The following is a 21,116-nucleotide window of genomic DNA, read 5'->3' as shown; positions in this document are numbered from 1 at the left end:
AATTTTAAGTAAACCTGATTTCCCTCCCCCATTTTGCAGGTGAGGAAGCTAATCAGCGACTTTGCCATCATCTTGACCATCCTGCTCTTCTGCGTCGTGGACGCCTTGGTTGGCGTGAACACCCCAAAGCTCATTGTGCCTAGTGAATTTAAGGTAAAAAAAAAACAAAAAAATGCTTTCATTCATAAGTTTGAGTTATTGGGAGGACAGCGGTCTGTTCAGTTTCCTCAAATTACGCGGATAATGATCCCTGTTTCTGCTGGAGAACCTCAGTAATTTATCCAAATCCCAACATAGTGCTCCCTTTGTCGGTTGGCTGTTGGGATAGATATTACTTGAAACTAAGACACTGACATTCTTGGCGATCGCTAAGCTCAAAGGTTTGCCAGCTGACAACACCCCCGGACAGCCAAGCTTTGACAGAGGAGCCGGAAGAACTTGTTTGAATGTGACATGAGAACAGAGGCGTCTTTGTTTCAGTCTTTAATTCCCTGTTCTTTGTCTGAAATGATGCTTTAAATACCATGTAAGCAATGGAGTGGTTTTTTTTTCATTGTTGAAAATTTGAAAAAAGCACCCTTTAGGTGGGTGCATCAACCAGTGTGTGCATCACACACGCCAACCATTGTTTTCTTGTCCTTCACAGCCCACAAGCCCACATAGGGGCTGGTTTATTGCCCCCTTTGGAGGAAACCCCTGGTGGGTGTACCTGGCAGCTGCTCTCCCCGCCCTGCTTGTTACCATTCTAATATTTATGGACCAGCAGATCACTGCTGTGATTATTAACAGGAAAGAGCACAAACTAAAGGTAAGTGCACAGCTTCAACATGCAAAGAATGCTGGGTAATAAAGCTTCTTTAATGCTTCACAGCTGGAGCTATGACTGAAAAAAGAGAATTTTAAACAAAATGGCAAGTAAATTTGTCTTAATAAATTATTGCTAATAAAAGTTAATTTGAAAAAAATCTGCTGTCATCATCTTAACCACACAGGACAAAATAGTTGATACCTCCCTCTTACAAAAGAACCATTTTTTGCAATTTAGTTGTACTGTTGTACCAAGTGTGACTGTACAATGACAATAAAGCTTAATCTTATCTCATCTTAATATCATAAACAAAAAAATATATAATTTAATGAAAGTTGAGTGATGAAATTTTTAACATCTTTGCTGCATCTGTACATTAAAATGTTAATGCTTTGACCATGTTTTGATCTATTTTTGAAGTGTTTCCCCGTTGTGATAAAAAACAGAGCAAATGCTGATCCAAAACAAGGCTATTTTTCATTTCAAAAGCCTCTTGGAAATCATGGACATTATATTTGGAATAATTAATTGAAACTCTTGCCTCTGCAGAAAGGGGCCGGGTATCACCTGGATCTGTTCTGGGTGGCCATCCTGATGATCGTCTGCTCCTTCATGGGCCTGCCGTGGTATGTCGCTGCCACAGTCATTTCCATCGCCCACATCGATTCGCTGAGAATGGAGACGCAGACGTCGGCGCCCGGGGAGCAGCCAAAATTCCTTGGTGTTCGGTGAGTGGAGACAATAACTTGATTAAGGTTTCCAGTACTTCTCATGATCTTTTAAAAAAACACTCTGATAAAAATCATGGTTTGGTGTTTTTAACAGGTTTTGTGACATTTTTCTAACATTTATAAAGAAAATGAAGCTCAAAATTGCATTTCTTTATGCAAATCTTTGTGAACCGCGAGCAGATGACTAAATACTGTTGGAAAAAGAGCTTATTTTTGATGTAGAAACTATGCTTGGCGGGCCACCAGCTGTTTGCTCCACTCCATCCAAGTGGATGCATCAGATGAATGGATCTATTCTAGACGAATAAATCCATGTACGTCTTTGTGTTCCTTGTCTGAGCTGGAATCTGGATCAAAACTGTTCGGCTGGATAGCTTTAATATTGCTCATCCTTTTTGTTGCACTGCTAATGTTAGGCTGTGGTTGTTGTTTTTACTTTTTTCTGGTGATGATGAAACACAGAGCGTAGGCCCATCAAACAAAGTCAAAGCAAACTTTTTTTGTCATTGTTTTATATTAAAAATAGAATGGAGGAGAAAATACCAGAAACAAACTGTAAATCTCACGTTTATTAGGGACAGCAATTTCCTTTTAATTGTTCCCATAGCCGTTTTTTGTTGTCAATATAGTTTCCTCGTTAAAAAAAGATATTTTCACTCCAATAAGCCAAACATTTTCCTTTAAAGACGGAATACTCACGATTTTATTTTCTCTCTCCAATCCAGGGAACAGAGAGTAACCGGTATCTGCGTGTTCCTCCTGACAGGACTCTCTGTCTTCATGGCCCCAATCCTCAAGGTAACTTTCCAACTTTCATAAATTTTCCACTACAGAAGTGAATGACTGTTTGTCTCTTTTAGGACAAACTCCTGTCACATTCCTTCAAATTCAAACCAATCGGTTTTTAATCGCCTGATTAGATGGTCATATGTGATGTGATTCGATGTGAAGGAGGCATGTTTAAGCTGCAGCAGAAGGCCTTTTCATGAAGCTGCCAAACCAAAAAGTGAAAGTTGATGGACCACTGCACCCCCTTGTGGGCCTTTTCTGCACCTACAGAAGTTGCTTCAAGCACTTTCTTGTATCTCTTGTTTCTCAAAACAGTTTTTTACTTTTTGCTAACTTTGTTTTCACATTTTTATGTCCTCTTGTTGTATTTTTTTTTACAGATTTATTTCTGCTCCTAATAAAAGCTTTGTGGCAAAAAGTGAATAAGAGTTTATAAACTTAACATCAGCAGCTGCCAAGTCACAGTATCCCTCAGAAAAGCTGCTTGTGATCTATTTATAACTTTCCACTGACGCCAAGAATGACTTGTTACATGTCATGGTGGTGTGAAAACGGGGACGTTTTTCTGGAATATTTTTTTTTGGCTTAATTCCCGTTTGTCACATTGGTGTGTTTTGTTCTTCTCTCTGTTGTGCAGTTCATTCCCATGCCTGTGCTTTACGGTGTGTTTCTGTACATGGGTGTGGCGTCACTAAAGGGGGTTCAGGTAAGTCGGTTACTGACTGTTAACACATGCTAATGTAAGCACATTATAATTACAGCTCAGTGCAAGGAAGTTTGTTATATTTCATAACTGCCTTCATATTTTACTGTCTGAGGGGTGAAAGAAACTAAAAAGGGTGAAGAATAAAAGTGAATTTGGTCAAATCAAATGGTGAGGAACTTGCATAAAAAGAAAACAATATCCAGAGAGTTAATTAATTAAAAATAAATAAATAATAATAATAAATATTAAAAATAATTAAAAAATTACAAATTTTAATTAAAAATTAAAAATGATATGTATGTATATATGTATGTATGTATGTATGTATGTATGTGTATATATATATATATATATATATATATATATAAAGTTTCTTTTATTCAGTATACTTGAGAATAAGTAAAGCAGAAATATTGATATATAATATAGATCTTGTACATATAGTGTACAACTAGTGTATACTAACTGAATACTTCTTTAAACTAAATTGCAACATTCACAATAAATACATCGTTTACAAAAAACATGTATACTGCCTCAGTCAGTTCTATCATAGACTAGGTATACTAGCCATAGACTTGAAGTATTTTTTAGCTTAGGGTTTGCTGTCCAGGTTTGTTAAAACTTCGGATTTTAGTGGAATTTCTATGGAAATTCCTTTCCTCAAAAATCCAGCTGTCCTCTAGAAAGTAGAATTAGTAGTAGAACGTCTTGGTAAGGCTAGGAAGTTGAGGTTGTTGCTCATTTTAAGCAGCACAGCAGACACAAATAAATGCTGGTGATTTTAATTCATACATTTTCAAATCAACGTGGTTCAATTTAATATCCACTTTTACATTTTCTAGCCAAATGCAACTTTGTTTGGTTAAGAATAGCAGTTTGCTCAGAATTATTGACTTAAATTAAACAAAGGTGGAACTTACATTTGTAAAATTAAATGTTTACCATAAAAACTTCCTACATTTAGTTTTTTGATTAAACCAAAAATGCATGAATTGTTGATTTGTCTCCCTTAACTGAAAAAAACCTTCCATCTTCAGTTTTCATTCCCTCCATCATTGCTTTGTGCTTGTATGAATAGAAACTTTCTGCAGATTTGATTGAATATTGAATAAACGGGAACTTTTACTTCATGATAATCATTTCTGTATGAATCATTTGCTTAATCTTCCTTGTGTTTTTGCACCCACAGTTCATGGATCGCCTGCAGCTGCTCCTCATGCCTGCAAAGCACCAGCCAGACCTGATCTACCTGCGCCACGTCCCCCAGAGGCGCATCCACCTCTTCACCTTCATTCAGGCCCTCTGTCTTGCTCTTCTCTGGATCCTCAAGTCCACCGTGGCTGCTATCGTTTTCCCCGTCATGGTGAGAGACAGATGACGCATGATTGGGTGCGAACAGAGATTTTTAAGCTTCCTCTCTCCGTTGACAGATTTTGGCATTAGTCGCCGTCCGAAAGGCGATGGACTACGTGTTTTCCCAGCACGACCTCAGCTACCTGGATGATGTGATCCCGGAGAAAGACAAGAAGAAAAAAGAGGACGAGAAGAAGAAGAAGAACAAGAAGAAGGGAAGCATCGACAGCGAGATGGAATTTGTAAGTGATATTTTACTTGTTAAAAGAAACGTCTTGTCCTGGTCATCCTCCATTAGATCCTGACCCTCGACAAAACAGTCAGTGAGTGTTAATGTTGTCGCTCCCTCCTCCCACAGTCTGACTACCCCTACCATGACAATATTCCCACTATAAAAATCTCTATGGAAATGGAGCAGGAGCCCATGTTGGCAGATAAATCTGTGTATAGTGAGTATGAGTCGGGGTTTGTTTTGCTCAGAGTTGCTGGAGCTTGGCTTCCCTTGGTTCTGTGGCACTAACCCTCTGGTGCTGACTAGCAGTGAGGTTTTAAACCCTCAAAAAAGGCTTTGCGGTGCTTGGCTTTCTTTTGACCTTTTCTGTGCTTTGAAACCACAAACAGCCTACGTGTTTTCATCCTTCAGGAGATGAGCCGCAGACTTTCTCTAAGCCCCATTCACCGTGCTGAGAGCTACTTTGAATCTCCCACCGTGTAAGTGAGTGAAACTCCCTTTTTGGCGACTCTTTTTGGGAGTTTGCACGGGATGTTTTAACATTGCTTCTTTTTTGTTTGTCTGCGCAGAGATTCCCGCGCCCACGGCTCACCTCGGATTCGGATAGAGCGTGAGGTTTCCGGCTCCCTCTTGAGGAAGCGCTCCGAATCTGAACTGTGAAACACAACAAACAAACCGCTAAATCATCTGCACCGCAGTGCCACTTTATGACGGTGGTTTTTCTTCAACCCCCCCCCCCCCCCCCCCCCCGTGTCATGGAAGTATTTATCTTATATATTGAAGGCACCAAATTTAAACTAACCCTGCAGGGTTTTCTGCAGAAAACGGAAGCACTACTGACGTAATCTGAATGCAGTTTTTACGACTTTATTTCTTGTTAATTTATCAAAGATCTGTCATTGTCAGAGCTCCAGGACTAAACATGATGTAGAGGGATCTTAGTTTTATACTGGAATTTGTTTTGGTTTTGTTTTTAAACATCGAACATAACCAGATTTTTTTGGTACAGTACTGTAAAAGTTCTTGAAACGCAAAAAATCGCGGAGGTACTGCTGAGGATCAGGAGTCCTCCTTTAAATGTCATGAACAAAAGGGCTTCCTTAAGTATGTATTTATTGTTTTATCATGTATTTATTCATGTTAAGATGGTTTTCCTCTTTCCCTCTTTTTTTTATACCCAAGTGAAATGTAAGCTCACAGTAAAATAGCTATAAATTTCAATCATTAAGTAAACGTCTTTGGTGGTTCAGATATCCAGGCAATTTTCACTGATTGAAGAGGTTTATGTAGCTTTCTCTTTGTAGATTGCAGAAGCAAAAAAAAAGTTATATTTTGTGCAACAATTTGAGATCAAACACCGACTGAAATATTTTCTTAAAATATCCCAATTTGTCCGAATCTTCAAATTTCTTCTTTGCCAAAATGAAATTATATAGAAATGCCTTTATTTTGAAGGATTATTTCACCCATGTTTTGTTAGAAATAAAGAGAAACACTGGAAGGGTTTAACTAAACAGCAACAGTTCATAACTGATTATAAATTGTCTTTTGCCGACTCTACAAAGCACAAAATTAAACTAATTTAACTAAAAAAGCAGCCCAAAAACAAATCGTAACAAACAAACAAACAAACAAACAAACAAACCTTTACTAACTTTCTTACTTGTATATCTTTGTAAAACTGAAATCAAAAATAATCACTGTGAGATGTACACTATCCAGATGTGGAAGAACTACTGTTTCATAGATGTAAAAATAAGAATATACCTATTTTCTCCTCAAAATCATAATTTTTGAGACCTTTCTATTCATGCTCCACTTAGATTTCACTTTGCAATCATGTGCAATACTGTTTGGAATCTGTACATTTGTCTGATTGACTGGATCGTGCTTCCATTGCAGATTTAAACACACACAGGTACCAAAAAAACATGGTGGGAAGCTGAAGACTGACCCAAAAACAACACTTGATTCTGATGTCTGTATATTTTGACATCTGACACAATAATTCTTGTATTTTTTGTTTCTTTTAATACAGATACTACACAAACTATTTTGTACAAGCATCTTAAGTGCTCAAATAACTGTATGTTACTCAAAAGAAGTGTTTTTTTATGCAGTAGGGTTTCAAATGAGCAATAAAGTGATCCAAATGATTTTTAAATGTTTTTCTGTATTTATTTCTGGCTTTTTAATGAACCAGTTTTTCTTTAATACATGATTCTGTATATGTTTGTGCATCAAGGCAAATGAGGTATTTTCTATTCCTTTGATTTTATGGTAAAAGACAAATATTTTTACATGTCAAACAATAAAAACATGCACACCTAAACTAAAAAAAGTTTTGTCAGAATCTTACGTTTTTAAGAAAATAAAAGGCCAAAATGAACGTTTGACTCACAGTCGTACAAATACCGAAATTGTAGAGTCTTTCAATTTATGTGTAAAAGAATATGTGTAAAGCAGTTACATTTTTTTTTCATTCATCCAGTTTTATTCTCTAGAGATATTAATGCTTGAAGTAACTGGAAGGAAATCTTTTATGGTTTACTGACATGTCTGCAAACAAGTTTAATATTTTATATAAAGCTGTAGGATGATTTAAATGTAAAAAATTTTGGTAAATTATTTTAAATATCCATAAATATTTAATGAGGTTATGAAACAATAAAATTATATGTGCATGTTTTTTTTCCGACATGTTTTGGGTGATTGTTTTTTTTTATCGTTTAAAGATTCAATAAAAGTTGCATTAATTGTAGCTTTATTTTGAAATTTACCACAGTAAAAGACATATGAAATCATAAATAATATACTTCATTGTCCTGATAGAAATAAAGATGTGATGATTTCCTTTTTTAAAATCTTTTTTTTATATAGCACTTATAAAAGCATGAGCAACCAAAGTGCTTTCCATGACGGCAAATGTAAATAAAATCACTTGACAACAAAAGAAACAGTAAAACAATAAAAGTTAATAAGCTGGCCCACTAAGTCCGGAGTTAAAAGGCTGAGTAAAAAGATGAGTTTGTGCGTTCGTGAATTCTCTGGAGATTTATATGTTAATCCATGCTGCTGTCTGCTTTTAGACAGTTTAGCAAAGAGCTTGCTTTTAGAGCATTACTGTGGAGATGCATGGAGAAACAAACCAAGTCTTTACTGATCCTTTGCCAAAAGGGAAAAGGTTCATCATTATGCAAACGTTCATGTTTGTTTCTATTGGTAGACCAGTTCTTTGGTTTTGGTGAAAGTCTTTCAGCTTCAGAATAAATTTGCAAAATGCTTGCAGTTGGCAACAGTTTTTTCTGCAACATCTCAATGTAAAAAAAAAAGAGGCAAGTTTCAGGTTTTGTCTTAAGAGGGCAGTGTTGCTTTTCAACATAAAAGCTCTTTTATTCTTCAGCATAATAATTAATTTTATCTGTTTCCTCATTTTTTACACACACACACGCACAAAAAGAAACCCTACAACATTTTTTTTAAAGTCCATGACTGAGATCATGTGATTTCTTAAATTACCCACTGAGAACTAAAGGGAATTTTCGCATTTTGATTAAATACTTGTTTTAACACATTTGACCATGTGTCCTCTCTTTTCATTATTTTTCAGCATTCTTTTTCAAAATCTTAACGGTATTCCTGTTGGTCAAAGATCATCTTCACCCTTCACGTAATTTATCCTCAAGAGGTAACTACGTTTATGGCCTCCCTTAAAAAGGATTTTAGAAATATACCGGTATGCTTAAACTTTTTTTTATATATAAAGATGTAGATGTACTGGCAGCTAAAAGCCATTTTGCACATTTGCACAGGGGCTTGTCCATCTAACAGCTTCAGTGTCCTTAATGAACCGTCGGTGTTCACTGAGGCTTCATGCCTCCAATGACATGGTCTCCAAGGCTCACAACATTGTCCAGTGATTACATGTCCAGACTGTCATTTCTCAGTCAAGAGAACCCATTAGTGCATTTTCCCTCAGGGCCTTTCAGGCAGTTTCCTGGACTGGCAACTTGAGCTTTTCTGTCTCCGTGTTTCTTATTAGTCGGTTCAGAGCTTAACAGAGTCCAAATAAATGATAATCGTTGATTTGTTTATTCATTTCTGCTTATATCTATTCTTTTTGTTTTGAATTTGTGTCAGTAAAAGTTGCATAAGTGCTTATCTTCTCAGCCCCTGTGAGGTTAAATGGTGATGGACACTGTCCTGACAAGATAAGGAGGTAAATAGATGTGTTTAAGGCAACATTTAAAGTGGAACATTGTGTTATAAGTGGCCAGCGGGTCTAAGATTTTTTCTTTTTTTGTGGAACTGTAAAAGCAGGAAAAAAAAGATGAACACAGTCTGCAGTTGTGCAATTTATGGTCAGAGTGGAGCAAAAATGAGCTGTCTAGCACTCCGTTTTTTTTTTCTTGAGAAATGACCTTTTTTTTATATGTGCAGAAATTTGAGAAATGCTTCATTTTCCTGCACATTTTTCAATCAAATGTAAGTTCTTCTGTTGTAAGTTTTTCTAAACTTTTAAATAGTTCCCTTTTCACTTGAAACAAGATTTTTTATGAGGAAAAAGTTAATTATTTAGGGAAATAAACTCTTAGTTTCCTGTACCTGCTTATTTTTTTAAGGGTTAAAACAATATTTGAAAACTTTTTGACTTGTAGAAGTGTGACAGCATTTTGTCCCTTTTGCTTTGAATCCAGTTTGAATTGCTGACGTTTTTTGGTTCGTTTTTAATGATTTTAATTATCCTTACTTCTGTTTTGATTTGTTCAGTTTTTTTGGCTAAACTTTGATATAAATGAAAAAGCTAAATTTATTGTTTTATCCATTTGCGCTTCTGTTTTCATGACAAATTAGCTTGATGTGTGTTTGACTCGACTTATGTTTGACAATATTACTTTGACTGATTGGAAGAGAGAAACCTGCTACTCTTTAATATCTGTGAAGTGTTCTCACAATCTATCCTCTAATATGATTTTATTGCTTTTAATAAGTATTTTTATACATAAATGGTCAATAGTTTCTATTCAAGGCCTTTGTGATATTGGAAACATGACAGCAGAGAGCACAAATGCATAAGATGCAATTTCAGATTTTTTTTTGCACATTCACGTTAATGCATCTTACTTATAAATGTAAAAATATTCAGCAAATATTGTTCAATTTAAATTTGATGGTAGAAGAAGGTAAAAATAAAGTTTAAGTGGGTTAAGAGCTAACATTTACGAAAACATTATGACTCACTCTTTGTTTCAAGTTGAATCAATCACTGCTTTTTTCCAACTTCTATGTCTTTTTAAAAGGCCTTACACATTGTTCTCAATGTTACTGCAGCACCAAAGGAGAGGTTTTAACAAATTAAAAGATTCAAATGGTCATATGATTGTTCATTTTGAATCTTAAAAGCTTGCTATACTCCTATAGTGTCATCTTTAATCTTTGAGGTGGTGCTTTAATCTTAAATGTTGGAGTAAAAACTAATGAAATACAGAAAATTAGAAAATAGCACTGAAGGTTTATGCAGAAAGGTCCCTCATGAAAATAGATGAAAATGATCCTGACAGCTTATGTTGTGAGAAATAGGTGAAGGATGTCAGCATTGCAGGCAGGTTCGCAAGCATTACATCATTCCTGAATAGGAGTCACAAACCCATCAAACTCGAGAGAATAAGATTAACTTTGCTGATCCAGAAAAACTTTGAATTTCATAGATACTGAAAAGTTTGACTAAATTGCCTTTGCAAAAAGTCGTCAATTTAAGTGTACTTCAAGTATACTTAGACCAGGGGTGGGCAAACTATGACTTGGGGGCAATATGCAGCCTATCAACATAACTGCAGGGTGGAAGATGCAGGCAGGGAAAGCATACATGGAGCGCCACAATCAAGTGGCTGGAATAATATACAGGAGCATGTGTGCTGATTATGGACTGGACACCCCAAGGTCAAAATGGGAAACACCCCCAAAGGTGGCAGAGAATGAGAGGGCAAAGATCCTGTGGGACTGTGGCTGGGCACTCTCCTTCCTTCTTTTCACGTTCCACCATCTATTTTAGAAAAACATAAACACTCACCTGAGCACAGGTGCTAGCTCACCTTTGCACTAATAGTTTGCGTGATAGAATGAATGAAATATTTCACACTAGTTGGTTTAAAGGCATAAGTATGCGTGTGTGAACACTATCTGTTTTGTGTACATGTTGACATGTGGACATTTCTGCAGCTAGCAGGTGTGTTTATAACATTTGAGTGTGTGTGTGGACAGGCCCCGCCCTTTTTGTACTGCATTTGAACCTTACCGTAAGGATAAACAACCAGTAAACTTGTTGCTTTATGCTGCTTCATTGTCTTATCCCCCCTCCCCTCCTATTATCACCCTCCTAACCCCCCCCCTCTCCAACATCCCTCTCTCTTCTTCCCTTCTTTCCTTTTCCGTCCGGTCCAACACCAAAGATTTTCAAACATGGTTGAAATTAATAAAGTTTGGCCTCAATTACAAAAGGGGTTTATTCCAGAGGTATGTCTGAAGATTTATAACCCCTCTTGTTAAAGTAAAATATGTCCAACACAAGAGGCCCTCAGCTCTCATCTGCCTGCCCAGCTGTTGGACAGGACAAGTTAAAAAAGAAAAAGAACCTGAAAGAAAGATCCTGTGGGACTTCCAGATCCAGTCTGATAGGATGGTAATGGCGAACCAACCAGACATTGTAGTGGTGGATAAAGAACAGAGGAAAGCCGTTGTGGTGGATGTGGCAGTGCCAAGCGATGGGAACATCAGGAAGAAGGAACATGAGAAACTGGAGAAATACCAGGGACTCAGAGAAGAATTGGAGAAAGCCTGGAAAGTGAAGGTGACAGTGGTCCCTGTGGTAATTGGAGCACTCGGGGCAGTAACCCCCAAGCTGGAGGAGTGGTTACAACAGATACCTGGAAAGACCTCAGACCTCTCAGTCCAGAAAAGCGCAGTGCTAGGAACAGCTAAGATACTGCAGGACCCTCAAGCTCCCAGGCCTCTGGTAGAGGACCCGAGCTTGGAGGAGAAACCACCCGCGGAGGGTGAGAGGGGTGTTGTTATATGTACACACACACACACACACACACACACACACACACACACACACACACACACACACACACACACACACACACACACATATATATATATATATATATATAGTCTGCTGCCCCCGCGACCCGGTCCTGGATAAGCGGAGGAAGATGGATGGATGGATGGAGATATATATATATATATATATATATATATAAATATATATATATATATATATATATGTTATATATGATGTTATATATAATGTTATATATGATATAACATTTCTTTTTTTTTTAATATAACATTTCAATTAAAATGAATGCACGCTTTTGTTGTTCAGACAACATTTTTTTCCTTTTTACACGAGTTGGGTCACCAAGACGCTCCGTGCGTCAGACCCTTCCGTCAAATTTCAGAATCTTTTGTGGCCCACGAGTCAAAGAAGCTTGCACAGCCCTGACGTAGCCTTTACTAAAAATGAACCAAAAGTATACTTGAAGTTTACTTTTCATACACTATCTATGTATTGTAAACTTAAAATGCTCAAATTTAGTCTAAAGAAGTATTCAGTGAGTATTTTTCCTACACTACACTAACATGGTCAATAGTATACTGGCTGTACTTCTAGCGTACTTTTTTCCGCACAATGTTCTGACTCATCAAGTTGCCTTTCACAGATGTGTATTTGAGTTTCATAATACACAGACATTACTGTTTTACAATGAGCACTTTAACATGTAAATTTTATTTAAATAAAATGGTAATTTTTGTATTATTTTGTATGCGGCGTAAAGGTAACCCATTAAATTTTTTAATATATTTAGCTACATTGTTACACATTTCCAATTAGCATAGGAAAAAGGCTTCTTATGGAAATTTTAATTTTTATAATTTTAATTTTTGCAGTGAAGGCTGGCAGATTTATGCTAATTCTTACAAGTGGGCTTAACGTTAGAGGGCATGTTCTCATTTATTTCAAAAACAGAACAGCTTTCAGTTTTTAAACATCTACACATTTTGACTTTGGTGTGAGTTATTGTCCAGATTTTTTAACTAAAATTCACAAATTTGATTTCTAAGAACAAATTGAACACACAAATTTGAGGTATTTAGTAGGTACCTAAAGATAAAATTCCTCATTTTTCTATCTATTGGCCACATGCTTGAATTCTAAAGATGGAAATGTGACCAAATCCGCATTTATTTTTAAACAAAAAAAGGGTTTAACTTTGTTAAAAAAAACATCTTAACGTCTCAACTTTAACAGGCAGAAGTTGATTTTAAAGGGGAAGCTTTCACGAGTTTTTCATATGATGTAGGAAGTAAATTTGATGTTTTATTTTAAACCACACATCTCCCATATAACTAATTCCCTGTGGCTTTCTGACAGAGTTGGTGCTGACTGTTGAATCTACCCAACTGTTTTCACAACACAGACAGAAAATTTGTTTTTATTTTGGTTTCTTTCAGACTATTTTTGCCATTTTCCTCATGAAGGGCAAACATGGACAACTGGGGTCCAGCACCAAAAACTTGCCTGGTAAAACTGAAATGTGATCCTTAAAATCAGTGCCAGCACCTGTTTACTGATTTGATCTCAAAGTAAGAAGTAAAACAAAAGCGATTAGTTTCTTTTCCCCTTTGCCTTAACCGTACAATACCCAGTTCACACAGCACATACGAGGGATATGATGGACTTAGGCTGTGCAGCACCCAACCCTTCTCTCCCATGTGAGTCCTGTGTTCTCTCTGTCTTCTATAAATGCAGCAGTAGTTCTGCCTGTCAAGCGCGCAGCGTGGATGTACCGGCTTTCACTTAGGGATGCAGGAGCGCTGCTTTCAGCTCTCAGACAGCAGGATTTCTATTGCATAAAAAAACACCTGACATCTGGAGGGACAGAAGGAAGGATTAAAATTCAAAAATAGCACTTTGAAGGGTAAGAATGCACAAATGAAATGCAAAAAGGATTTTTACTGCGGCTTCTGTTGATGGAAAAAACCTGAATTTTATTTTGAAAAAAGATTTTCAAGCTGCTAAATTATTAAAATAGGGCAAAATCTGTTATTGTCTCTTGATTTTTACAGTAATCTATGAGGTTTTTTTAAACTCTCCCTTTGTATTTACACACATTTTCAGACAGTTCTGCTCTGTATGTGCTAAAACTATTCTTATCCTGGTTTCCTACATTGCTGTACCATAGAAACGGGACAAAACTCTTTGATTGGTGGACGGTTTGCATAAAATAACAGTGTTTTGGGGAATCAATAAGTGCCTGTATTTCCTTAAGAGTGTTTTCTTTCATTACTTCAGCACTTCAGTGGTCTCTTTGAACTGTGAATTCAGTGCCTCTAAAAATGCTGGACAAATTTACATTTTTTGGTACATCTTGTTATCGTAATTTTGCAGAAAAACGTGCGAATACTATCCACATTTCCACAAAGGGTGACAAATGAGTGATAATGTATTCTTGCCTGAAGAGAAGAGAGCAGATTTCAGAGGTGTGAAAATGATACAGAGGTGTGAATGGATGAGGTGAGGACTGAATATGCTTTGTTCTGTAAATTGCCTGAATGTTATAGGGCATGCTCTTGGCCACGTCAGCACATTCAATTAAAAAACCCAGCAGTTCAGTTATTGACATTTTGGGGGGGGTATTTCATTTCATGTGGTAACAATCAATGCTAATATATTTTCCAGTAACTGTTCCCAGTTATATCATGGACTTAATACCCACATAGTTCGTAACACTGTGTCTCTCCTCCTCATAGGTCTCATTATGACAGAACGTCTAGTTTTTAACTCCAGCATGGAGGACTGGGACCCTGATAATTCCTCAGACCAGCAGAAAAAGCCTTTTATCCACCAGAATGTCACCTACGTGGACTTTTACCTCCATAAACCCTCGGTGGCTGCAGTCTTCACCGTCTCCTACCTGCTGATCTTCGTGGTGTGCATGGTAGGAAACGGTGTGGTGTGCTTCATTGTGCTCCGCAGCAAGAACATGCGCACTGTCACCAACCTGTTCATCCTAAACCTTGCCATCAGCGACCTGCTTGTGGGCATCTTCTGCATGCCAACCACGCTGCTGGACAACATCATAACAGGTAAATGTTCTGGCAGGAAATGGATGGAAGATGTGGGCCACTGTTGGTTTCATCATACTTTTACACTTCCCCTCTCTGTGCAGGATGGCCATTTGGCAGCATTGTGTGCAAACTAAGTGGTATGGTTCAAGGGATATCGGTGTCAGCTTCTGTGTTCACGTTGGTTGCCATAGCAGTTGACAGGTAAGCACTGTTCCACCATCTGATCACGGTTATTTTTAAGCATCTGGTTAGGGTTGGTTCACTGACTGTGTTCTGATTGTATTAAAACTAAAATTCATCCATAATTAGGGGCGTGCTGACTGGTGAACTAAAAAAGGATTCAATCATGTCTAGTCCTTTATTGTCATAGATTCATGACCTCAGACTTTATTCGCCCTGTTCAGAATCATATGGCCGACAACAGAGATTATTAGTCTGGTTAATGTATTTCTATGGCCGTCACATTTGCATTTGGCCCATTTCCTAAGGTGGTAATTAGGATCAGTGCACCCATGATTGATTTTAGATGGTTTGGTACAGTTTAAGAAATAGATCCAGCACTGTTCCATTCTCTGGACAAAAATCTACTAGATCCCTCTTGGATCTACAAAGTAGGTTTGCTGATTCTAAAGGTTCTGAAATGAGTGGTTCCTTTTCCTTTCGAGCTAGAGGTAAAACATATTACAGCTGTCTTCACAAGGAGGATCATTTGCCAAAGTAGTATTACCAATTTCAGGAATGAAATACTTTTAAAATTGTAGTTTGACATTATTTAATCTGTCAAACTGGGCAGGTAAACATGGATGTCAGAGGGGATTGTGTAAAGCTGTGTTCCCACCGAACGTGATTCGCTTGTCAGGGTCGTCCAGTTTCAATGTACAGATGCAATTAGATATCCTGCAGCATGTTTTGCACATCCAGAGTTCAAATATGTATTTTGCACCACATCAACCGATCAGGGACTCTGCTTTGGCCTAAGTAATGTTGATGGTTTGATCAGTGGGTGGAGTCCAAAACCAACGTGGAGAAGAATCTCATCGTTCTCTTTAACTTCATAATATTTTTCTTATCATTGAGAAAATAATAAAAATGTTATTCTTATTTTTATTTTTCCCTCCTCGGACTAATGTGGGAGAGCAAGTCATAAAACTGAGAAACACACAGAGAAAGGGAAGTATTGCTAAAAGCGGCTGTCATTCAGACGCAGCTCCTGCAGCAGATGGTGAAGCTCACCATACTAGGAGAGTCTCCGAATGATCCTATGAACCAGGCATGGAGACATGATTACCAATGTCATTCGTGTCTTCCAGGCATTGTAAACGAGACATACAGTCAATGGGAATTTTATTTCTCTGTGTTAGTCTTGGGGCCTTTTTCTTAACATTGCCGGAATTTCCAGGAGCACCTGGCTACAGACATAAATGTCCAGAACTGGAGTACCCCCATACTGCTAAAAAAAAGTGTTTTTGTTTTTTTACATGGCAATCCTAACAGTTATGGTGTCTCTTGTTTTAAGCTTTAATAAAGTTTTTCTAAAGTTCTGAATACTTTTGGGTTAGGGTAAGGTAGGGTAAGGGTAAGGTTATGGTAAGGGTAAGTTGCGTCATTTCTGTTTCTGGCTGATGATGTCTGCAGCCAGAGAATTTTTGACTTATGGAAAAGAAATGCAGAAAAATCAATGAAACATATAATCTTTAAAGAAAAAAAAGAAATGTGGAACAATTTAGCAAAAATTTGGAGAATAATCAAACAAAATGAGGTTGTGTCAAAGTGTCCTTGGATAAGACACTCAACCCCACATTGCTCCTGGTGGCCACAGGTTGTTGCCAGTGTTCAGTGTCTGCATGGGTCAATGGAGCTGTACCTGTAAAGCAGCCCATTGGGCATTCAACAAAGTTAATAAGCACCATATAGGTATACACCAATTACCATTTTAAAGCACTAGGTGTTTAAAAAGTATAAAAAGTTCTTTGTCAAAAATAGTTTAATTTGATTTGATGTGAACTGCAGACTAATTTTAGTTGTAAGAAAACCATGGTGCAGAAGTAAATATCAGAGTGAATCTAAATGATTTTTTTTTACTATTGTTGTGAAGCAGATATCAGTTTTAACCCTTAGAGGCGGTTTATTCTGAAAAAACAGATGGTCTTTTGTTTACTTCCTGTGCTAGGTTTCGCTGCATCGTCTACCCTTTCAGACAGAAGCTGACCATTGGCACCTCAAAGATGATCATTGTCATCATCTGGGTCCTGGCCTTGTTCATCATGTGTCCATCAGGGGTGATGCTGCAGGTCACAGAAGAGCCAACGGTACGAATAGTTGTGGACCACAGGAGCAAGACCCGCCCCTTCTACTGGTGCCGGGAGAATTGGCCCAGTCAGGAGATGCGTAAAATCTACACCACGGTTCTTTTTGCTAACATCTACCTCGCCCCTCTGAATCTTATTGTAATCATGTATGCCCGAATTGGTTTCACCCTCTTCAAGACCACCATTCCCCCCACGAGGGGCAGTGGAAGTGCAACCGGAGAGAGCAGCAGCGCCAACAAACTGAGCATGGACGGAAGGCAAACAATTTCAAGAAAGAAGAAGCGGGTGATCATGATGCTTGTTATCGTTGCTCTGCTCTTCGTTTTGTCTTGGCTGCCTCTGTGGACTCTGATGATGCTAAGCGACTACGCCCGCCTGACTGAGCACCAGTATCGTGTCATTAATATCTATGTGTACCCCTTTGCTCACTGGTTGGCCTTCTTCAACAGCAGTGTCAACCCCATCATCTACGGATTCTTCAACGAGAACTTCCGCAGAGGCTTTCAGGCAGCTTTCAAGTTCCAGCTTTGTTCCATTGATATTGTGCGCCAGAAGACCTTCTCCCATCGGATTAGAGGGAACGCTGTGCTCCCAGTCCAGCCTGCCAGCATAAACAGGCCTGGCTCCAGAGCTGGATCAATGTTAGTACAAAATGGAAAGTACTCACGTAAAGAGGGACAGTCTTTGGCAGGAGAGAACAATGGAAGAGACCAGGATGTAATCATGGAGGATTTAGAAAAGGTGTCACAGATTTAGAAATGGTGACAGAAAATCAGCTACCAGTGACTCAATCTAAAAGTAAAAGCTTTTCTTGTTTGTTCCAAGTGAATGTCCTTTATAACTCAACCGCTTTTCTGGTCAATGGAAGACAGCAACTTAAAAGCTGGTTTAAAAAAAATCTGTACACATCTAATTATAATAGCATAAAAGCTTTTAACAAAGTAAGTGTTTTCATAAAGCAACCTTGGTACTAATGATTTTCTCAAATAACAAAAAAACTGGTAACATCCAAAGTAGCCATGGTAACAGTAGCCAGGTCTCCATGAACACCAAGGCAAAAAAGGAAGAGAAGTCAAGGTTCACAAAGATACAAATGTTCCCAAATTTAAAAAGGGTTTAAATTTAATTCCAACTGGCAAAAGAATCAGCAAATAATTACAAACACCTGTTATCTTTGTTTCTTTTTTGTAAAATGTTTGTTTTTCTATTTAATTAAATCAACAAGGTCACACATTTTGCATTATTGAATTTTTCTTTAATGTTTATTTAACCAGGAATGTCCTATTGAGATTAAAAACCTATTTTTTGGTTAGTTTTGGTCAATAAATTTTCATTTTACAGAACTATTTTTAATTTCTTTTCTTATGCTCTGAAAACTAGACCGTTTTTTGAAATGAATGGAAATAATGGTAAAACACAAAAGGAATTACTGTGAAAACGGTGTGTGCAGTTTACAAATACTGATACATCAGTTTCCAGCTTTGGCCATGTGGTAGAGTGTCTGGACTAAGACAGGAAGGTCACATCCAAGATCAATTGCAGGCCAAGTTATAGCAAAGATTCTAAGGCTGAATCCAAATTTTCCCCCCACGCCTTCAGCTTCTCCCTACCCCTCCAACTGTAGGGGCATTTGAACCAGTCCGTATTTTCCGAGATCTGGCAGCTGCGGGCAAACGTAGATAACTGGTGATTACTGATGATGTATGTCATTGAACAGTAGTAACATTCGAATTTGAAGACACTATTTTTCCATAACTCTCTTTTTGGAGGGCTAAATGTAGGGGTAAGGAGAAGCCAAAAGGGTATGGGAGGTATTCAGATTCTGACTCAGCATTTAGGGGTTGGTTTGGGGGGGTTAAACCACCAAATGATTCCCGAGCATGGCTGTTGGTGTAGCTCACCGCTCCCCCAGGTGATAGCTCAAACAAACAAATTTCACACACCTAGGTGCGTGACAGCTAATGGGACTTTAACTTTAAGTTGATATGCTATGTAACACGGCAGACAATGTTTACATTTGTAGTGCTAACATTGATTGTAGCGCCATAAAGCCATTCATTTCACCAGAAACACTACCACTAAGTATATGTGATTTTCAGAAATCAGAGCTCTGTCTTGGCTTCCTATCGAAAAAAAACCTCCCAACAACAAGCAGATGTCTGTTGGTTTAAAGTCCTGTGACAAGCTAAAAAATGTTTCAAGACAGAGAAAGGTTTTTGGCAAAGTGTCCAATTTTGTATTGAGATGACACCCATCAAATTGGTGTGAGGTCATTCCCATGATGCACTGTTTTATGGCTTGTCAAATGTCAGAAAGCTTTTGTGACTGTACGAGCAACAAGATTTTTGCTTCATAGCTTTTGAAAAGTAACAATTTTGCACTTTTGCATTCCACAACTATATCAATAAAAAGATGGAATCACTGTGTTAGACATAAAGTGACTCGCTTTAAAAACTGGCCAAAATGGCACAAAACAAAATGAAGAAGGCAATTACAAAGCTACAAACACAGCCATAGCATTGATTGTGGAGTTTTCAATGACTTGACATGGTACAGTGTTTGACCTAGAGGGCAAACACTGGTCCAAATGGGGGCTTATGCTGCCTTTTCTGCCAAAGTTGACTATTTTCACGAAAGTTTAGTTTTGATGAGTATTTTAACTTAAAAATGTTGGTAAAGGTATGGAGAGAAACCTGAAAATTTGGGTAGTTTTGAATCACAGACAATCTTTTCGAACAGTCACGTCTTGAAAGCTACATTAAGAGCTGGCTTGTGATGTGTGTTCAAAAAGGTGAGGAAATGTGGGCTCTCGAACGTGCTTTTAGCATGGTGTTCACACTGGACTGTTGCTACCCAATACTAGTGCATGTACTCACCGTCGGAAGAGACTTGGTGTAAAATGTTGGAGCAGTGCAAATCTCATGAACCTTGCTGCTGGCTTTTTCTTTGGCAGCTCTATTCCATTGTGTGAAAGACTTGGGTCATAGAATGCCAGGCGGGCACAAACCACAATTATTAATTTCTTTAAATTTTTATAATTAAAACATTATTGATTTTTCCCAACTTTTTAATGGTTGGCAATTCTGTGCTGTGGAAAAGACACTATCTGCACATCACTGCTAAGTCCCAGTCCGTGATTAGTCAAAATTCAACTGGTTAAACTTATTATGCGCGTTCAATGCCGTTTGGAATGTAAAACCCAAAAACGGACTTGAAAAACCTGTGCGAATAACAGAGTTTTAAATGCCGAAGCCCATACTGCGCACTCACACACGTTTACATAGACTTTCATTGGAACGCGCTTTGCCAAGCCCGGTGTGAATGTAAAATAAGACAGTAACATTATTGGACAAGAATAGTTAATGCAAAGCTCCTGCAGTGGATCAGTTAGTCTGTTTATCAGTTTTCAGTCAGTCAGTCTTGATTAGAGGCTTTGAACCTGTTGTTACAAAGATGACAAATTGTTTAGAAATAACTATAAATTATTCCTTTTTTTGAAGCCTAACCACAAAATCTATTAAAGTCAGCGTGGCAAGCTATCACCAACAATGTTGACACGGTTACTGTTACTTAGTTAATCAATTGTACCATTTATTATTGGGGAGGATACCAATAAGCGTGGACCACATTGTCCATTGATTTTTTTAGCCACATGTATAAAGAGAAAATGGATTCTCCTCCCAGCAGATTTAAGTCACTCCCTAGATCCACGAATCCCTAGAAACCATTAGTTGCTACATCTCAGTGATATATCCATCCAAGGTCTTCCATTAGCTCTTCATGTTGTTTATGTGAGGTGTTCATCAAGAAGGCAGCTGTGCTGCTTTGTTTCCCAGAGCCATTTGCTGTGAGCACATTTACCTTTTAGCTCCTACACACTAAGGATTTTGTTAATCTCTGAACATAGATTTATGAGATGGTTGAAAAGCATATCCGACTTTGTAATTGGCTTGTTTAAATTGAATGAACTCATTCTACCTTTGAACGCTGCTCATTCAGGAATATAAGGCAGAAACTTTAAAGGAAGAGGACATATGAGGAAAACAAAGAC

The 21,116-nt window shown here is 37.8% G+C and overlaps 2 protein-coding genes across 7 annotated transcripts in view; both read left to right on the top strand.

Moving 5' to 3' along the window:
• The window catches only part of LOC101175009 (electrogenic sodium bicarbonate cotransporter 1-like), a 38,708-nt gene extending 31,922 nt beyond the window's left edge, over positions 1-6,786 (top strand). For 2 of the 6 annotated variants that reach the window (XM_023960585.1, XM_023960590.1), the window contains 10 exons: positions 40-153; positions 647-808; positions 1,358-1,536; positions 2,265-2,337; positions 2,966-3,034; positions 4,227-4,400; positions 4,468-4,632; positions 4,749-4,839; positions 5,034-5,105; positions 5,192-5,308. In XM_023960585.1, coding sequence (XP_023816353.1) covers positions 40-153; positions 647-808; positions 1,358-1,536; positions 2,265-2,337; positions 2,966-3,034; positions 4,227-4,400; positions 4,468-4,632; positions 4,749-4,839; positions 5,034-5,077 — 1,071 coding nt within the window. In that variant the 3' untranslated portion in view covers positions 5,078-5,105; positions 5,192-5,308. Of the gene's footprint in view, positions 1-39; positions 154-646; positions 809-1,357; positions 1,537-2,264; positions 2,338-2,965; positions 3,035-4,226; positions 4,401-4,467; positions 4,633-4,748; positions 4,840-5,033; positions 5,106-5,191 lie in introns of all 6 variants that reach the window. The other 4 variants (XM_023960584.1, XM_023960588.1, XM_023960586.1 and 1 more) reach the window with 3 other exon arrangements.
• A 7,050-nt stretch (positions 6,787-13,836) lies between these two features.
• LOC101174760 (neuropeptide FF receptor 2-like) lies at positions 13,837-19,985 on the top strand. Its single transcript, XM_004074667.3, has 3 exons — positions 13,837-14,774; positions 14,858-14,957; positions 16,927-19,985. The coding sequence occupies exons 1-3, from the start codon at positions 14,447-14,449 to the stop codon at positions 17,819-17,821; spliced, it is 1,323 nt and encodes a 440-aa protein (XP_004074715.2). The 5' UTR covers positions 13,837-14,446; the 3' UTR covers positions 17,822-19,985.
• The last annotated feature ends 1,131 nt before the right edge of the window (positions 19,986-21,116 follow it).

Source organism: Oryzias latipes, chromosome 12, assembly GCF_002234675.1.
Source record: "Oryzias latipes chromosome 12, ASM223467v1".
Classification (NCBI taxonomy): Eukaryota; Metazoa; Chordata; class Actinopteri; order Beloniformes; family Adrianichthyidae; genus Oryzias; species Oryzias latipes.
Note: the sequence above shows the minus strand (reverse complement) of the source record. Positions and strands in the feature narration are given on the sequence as shown.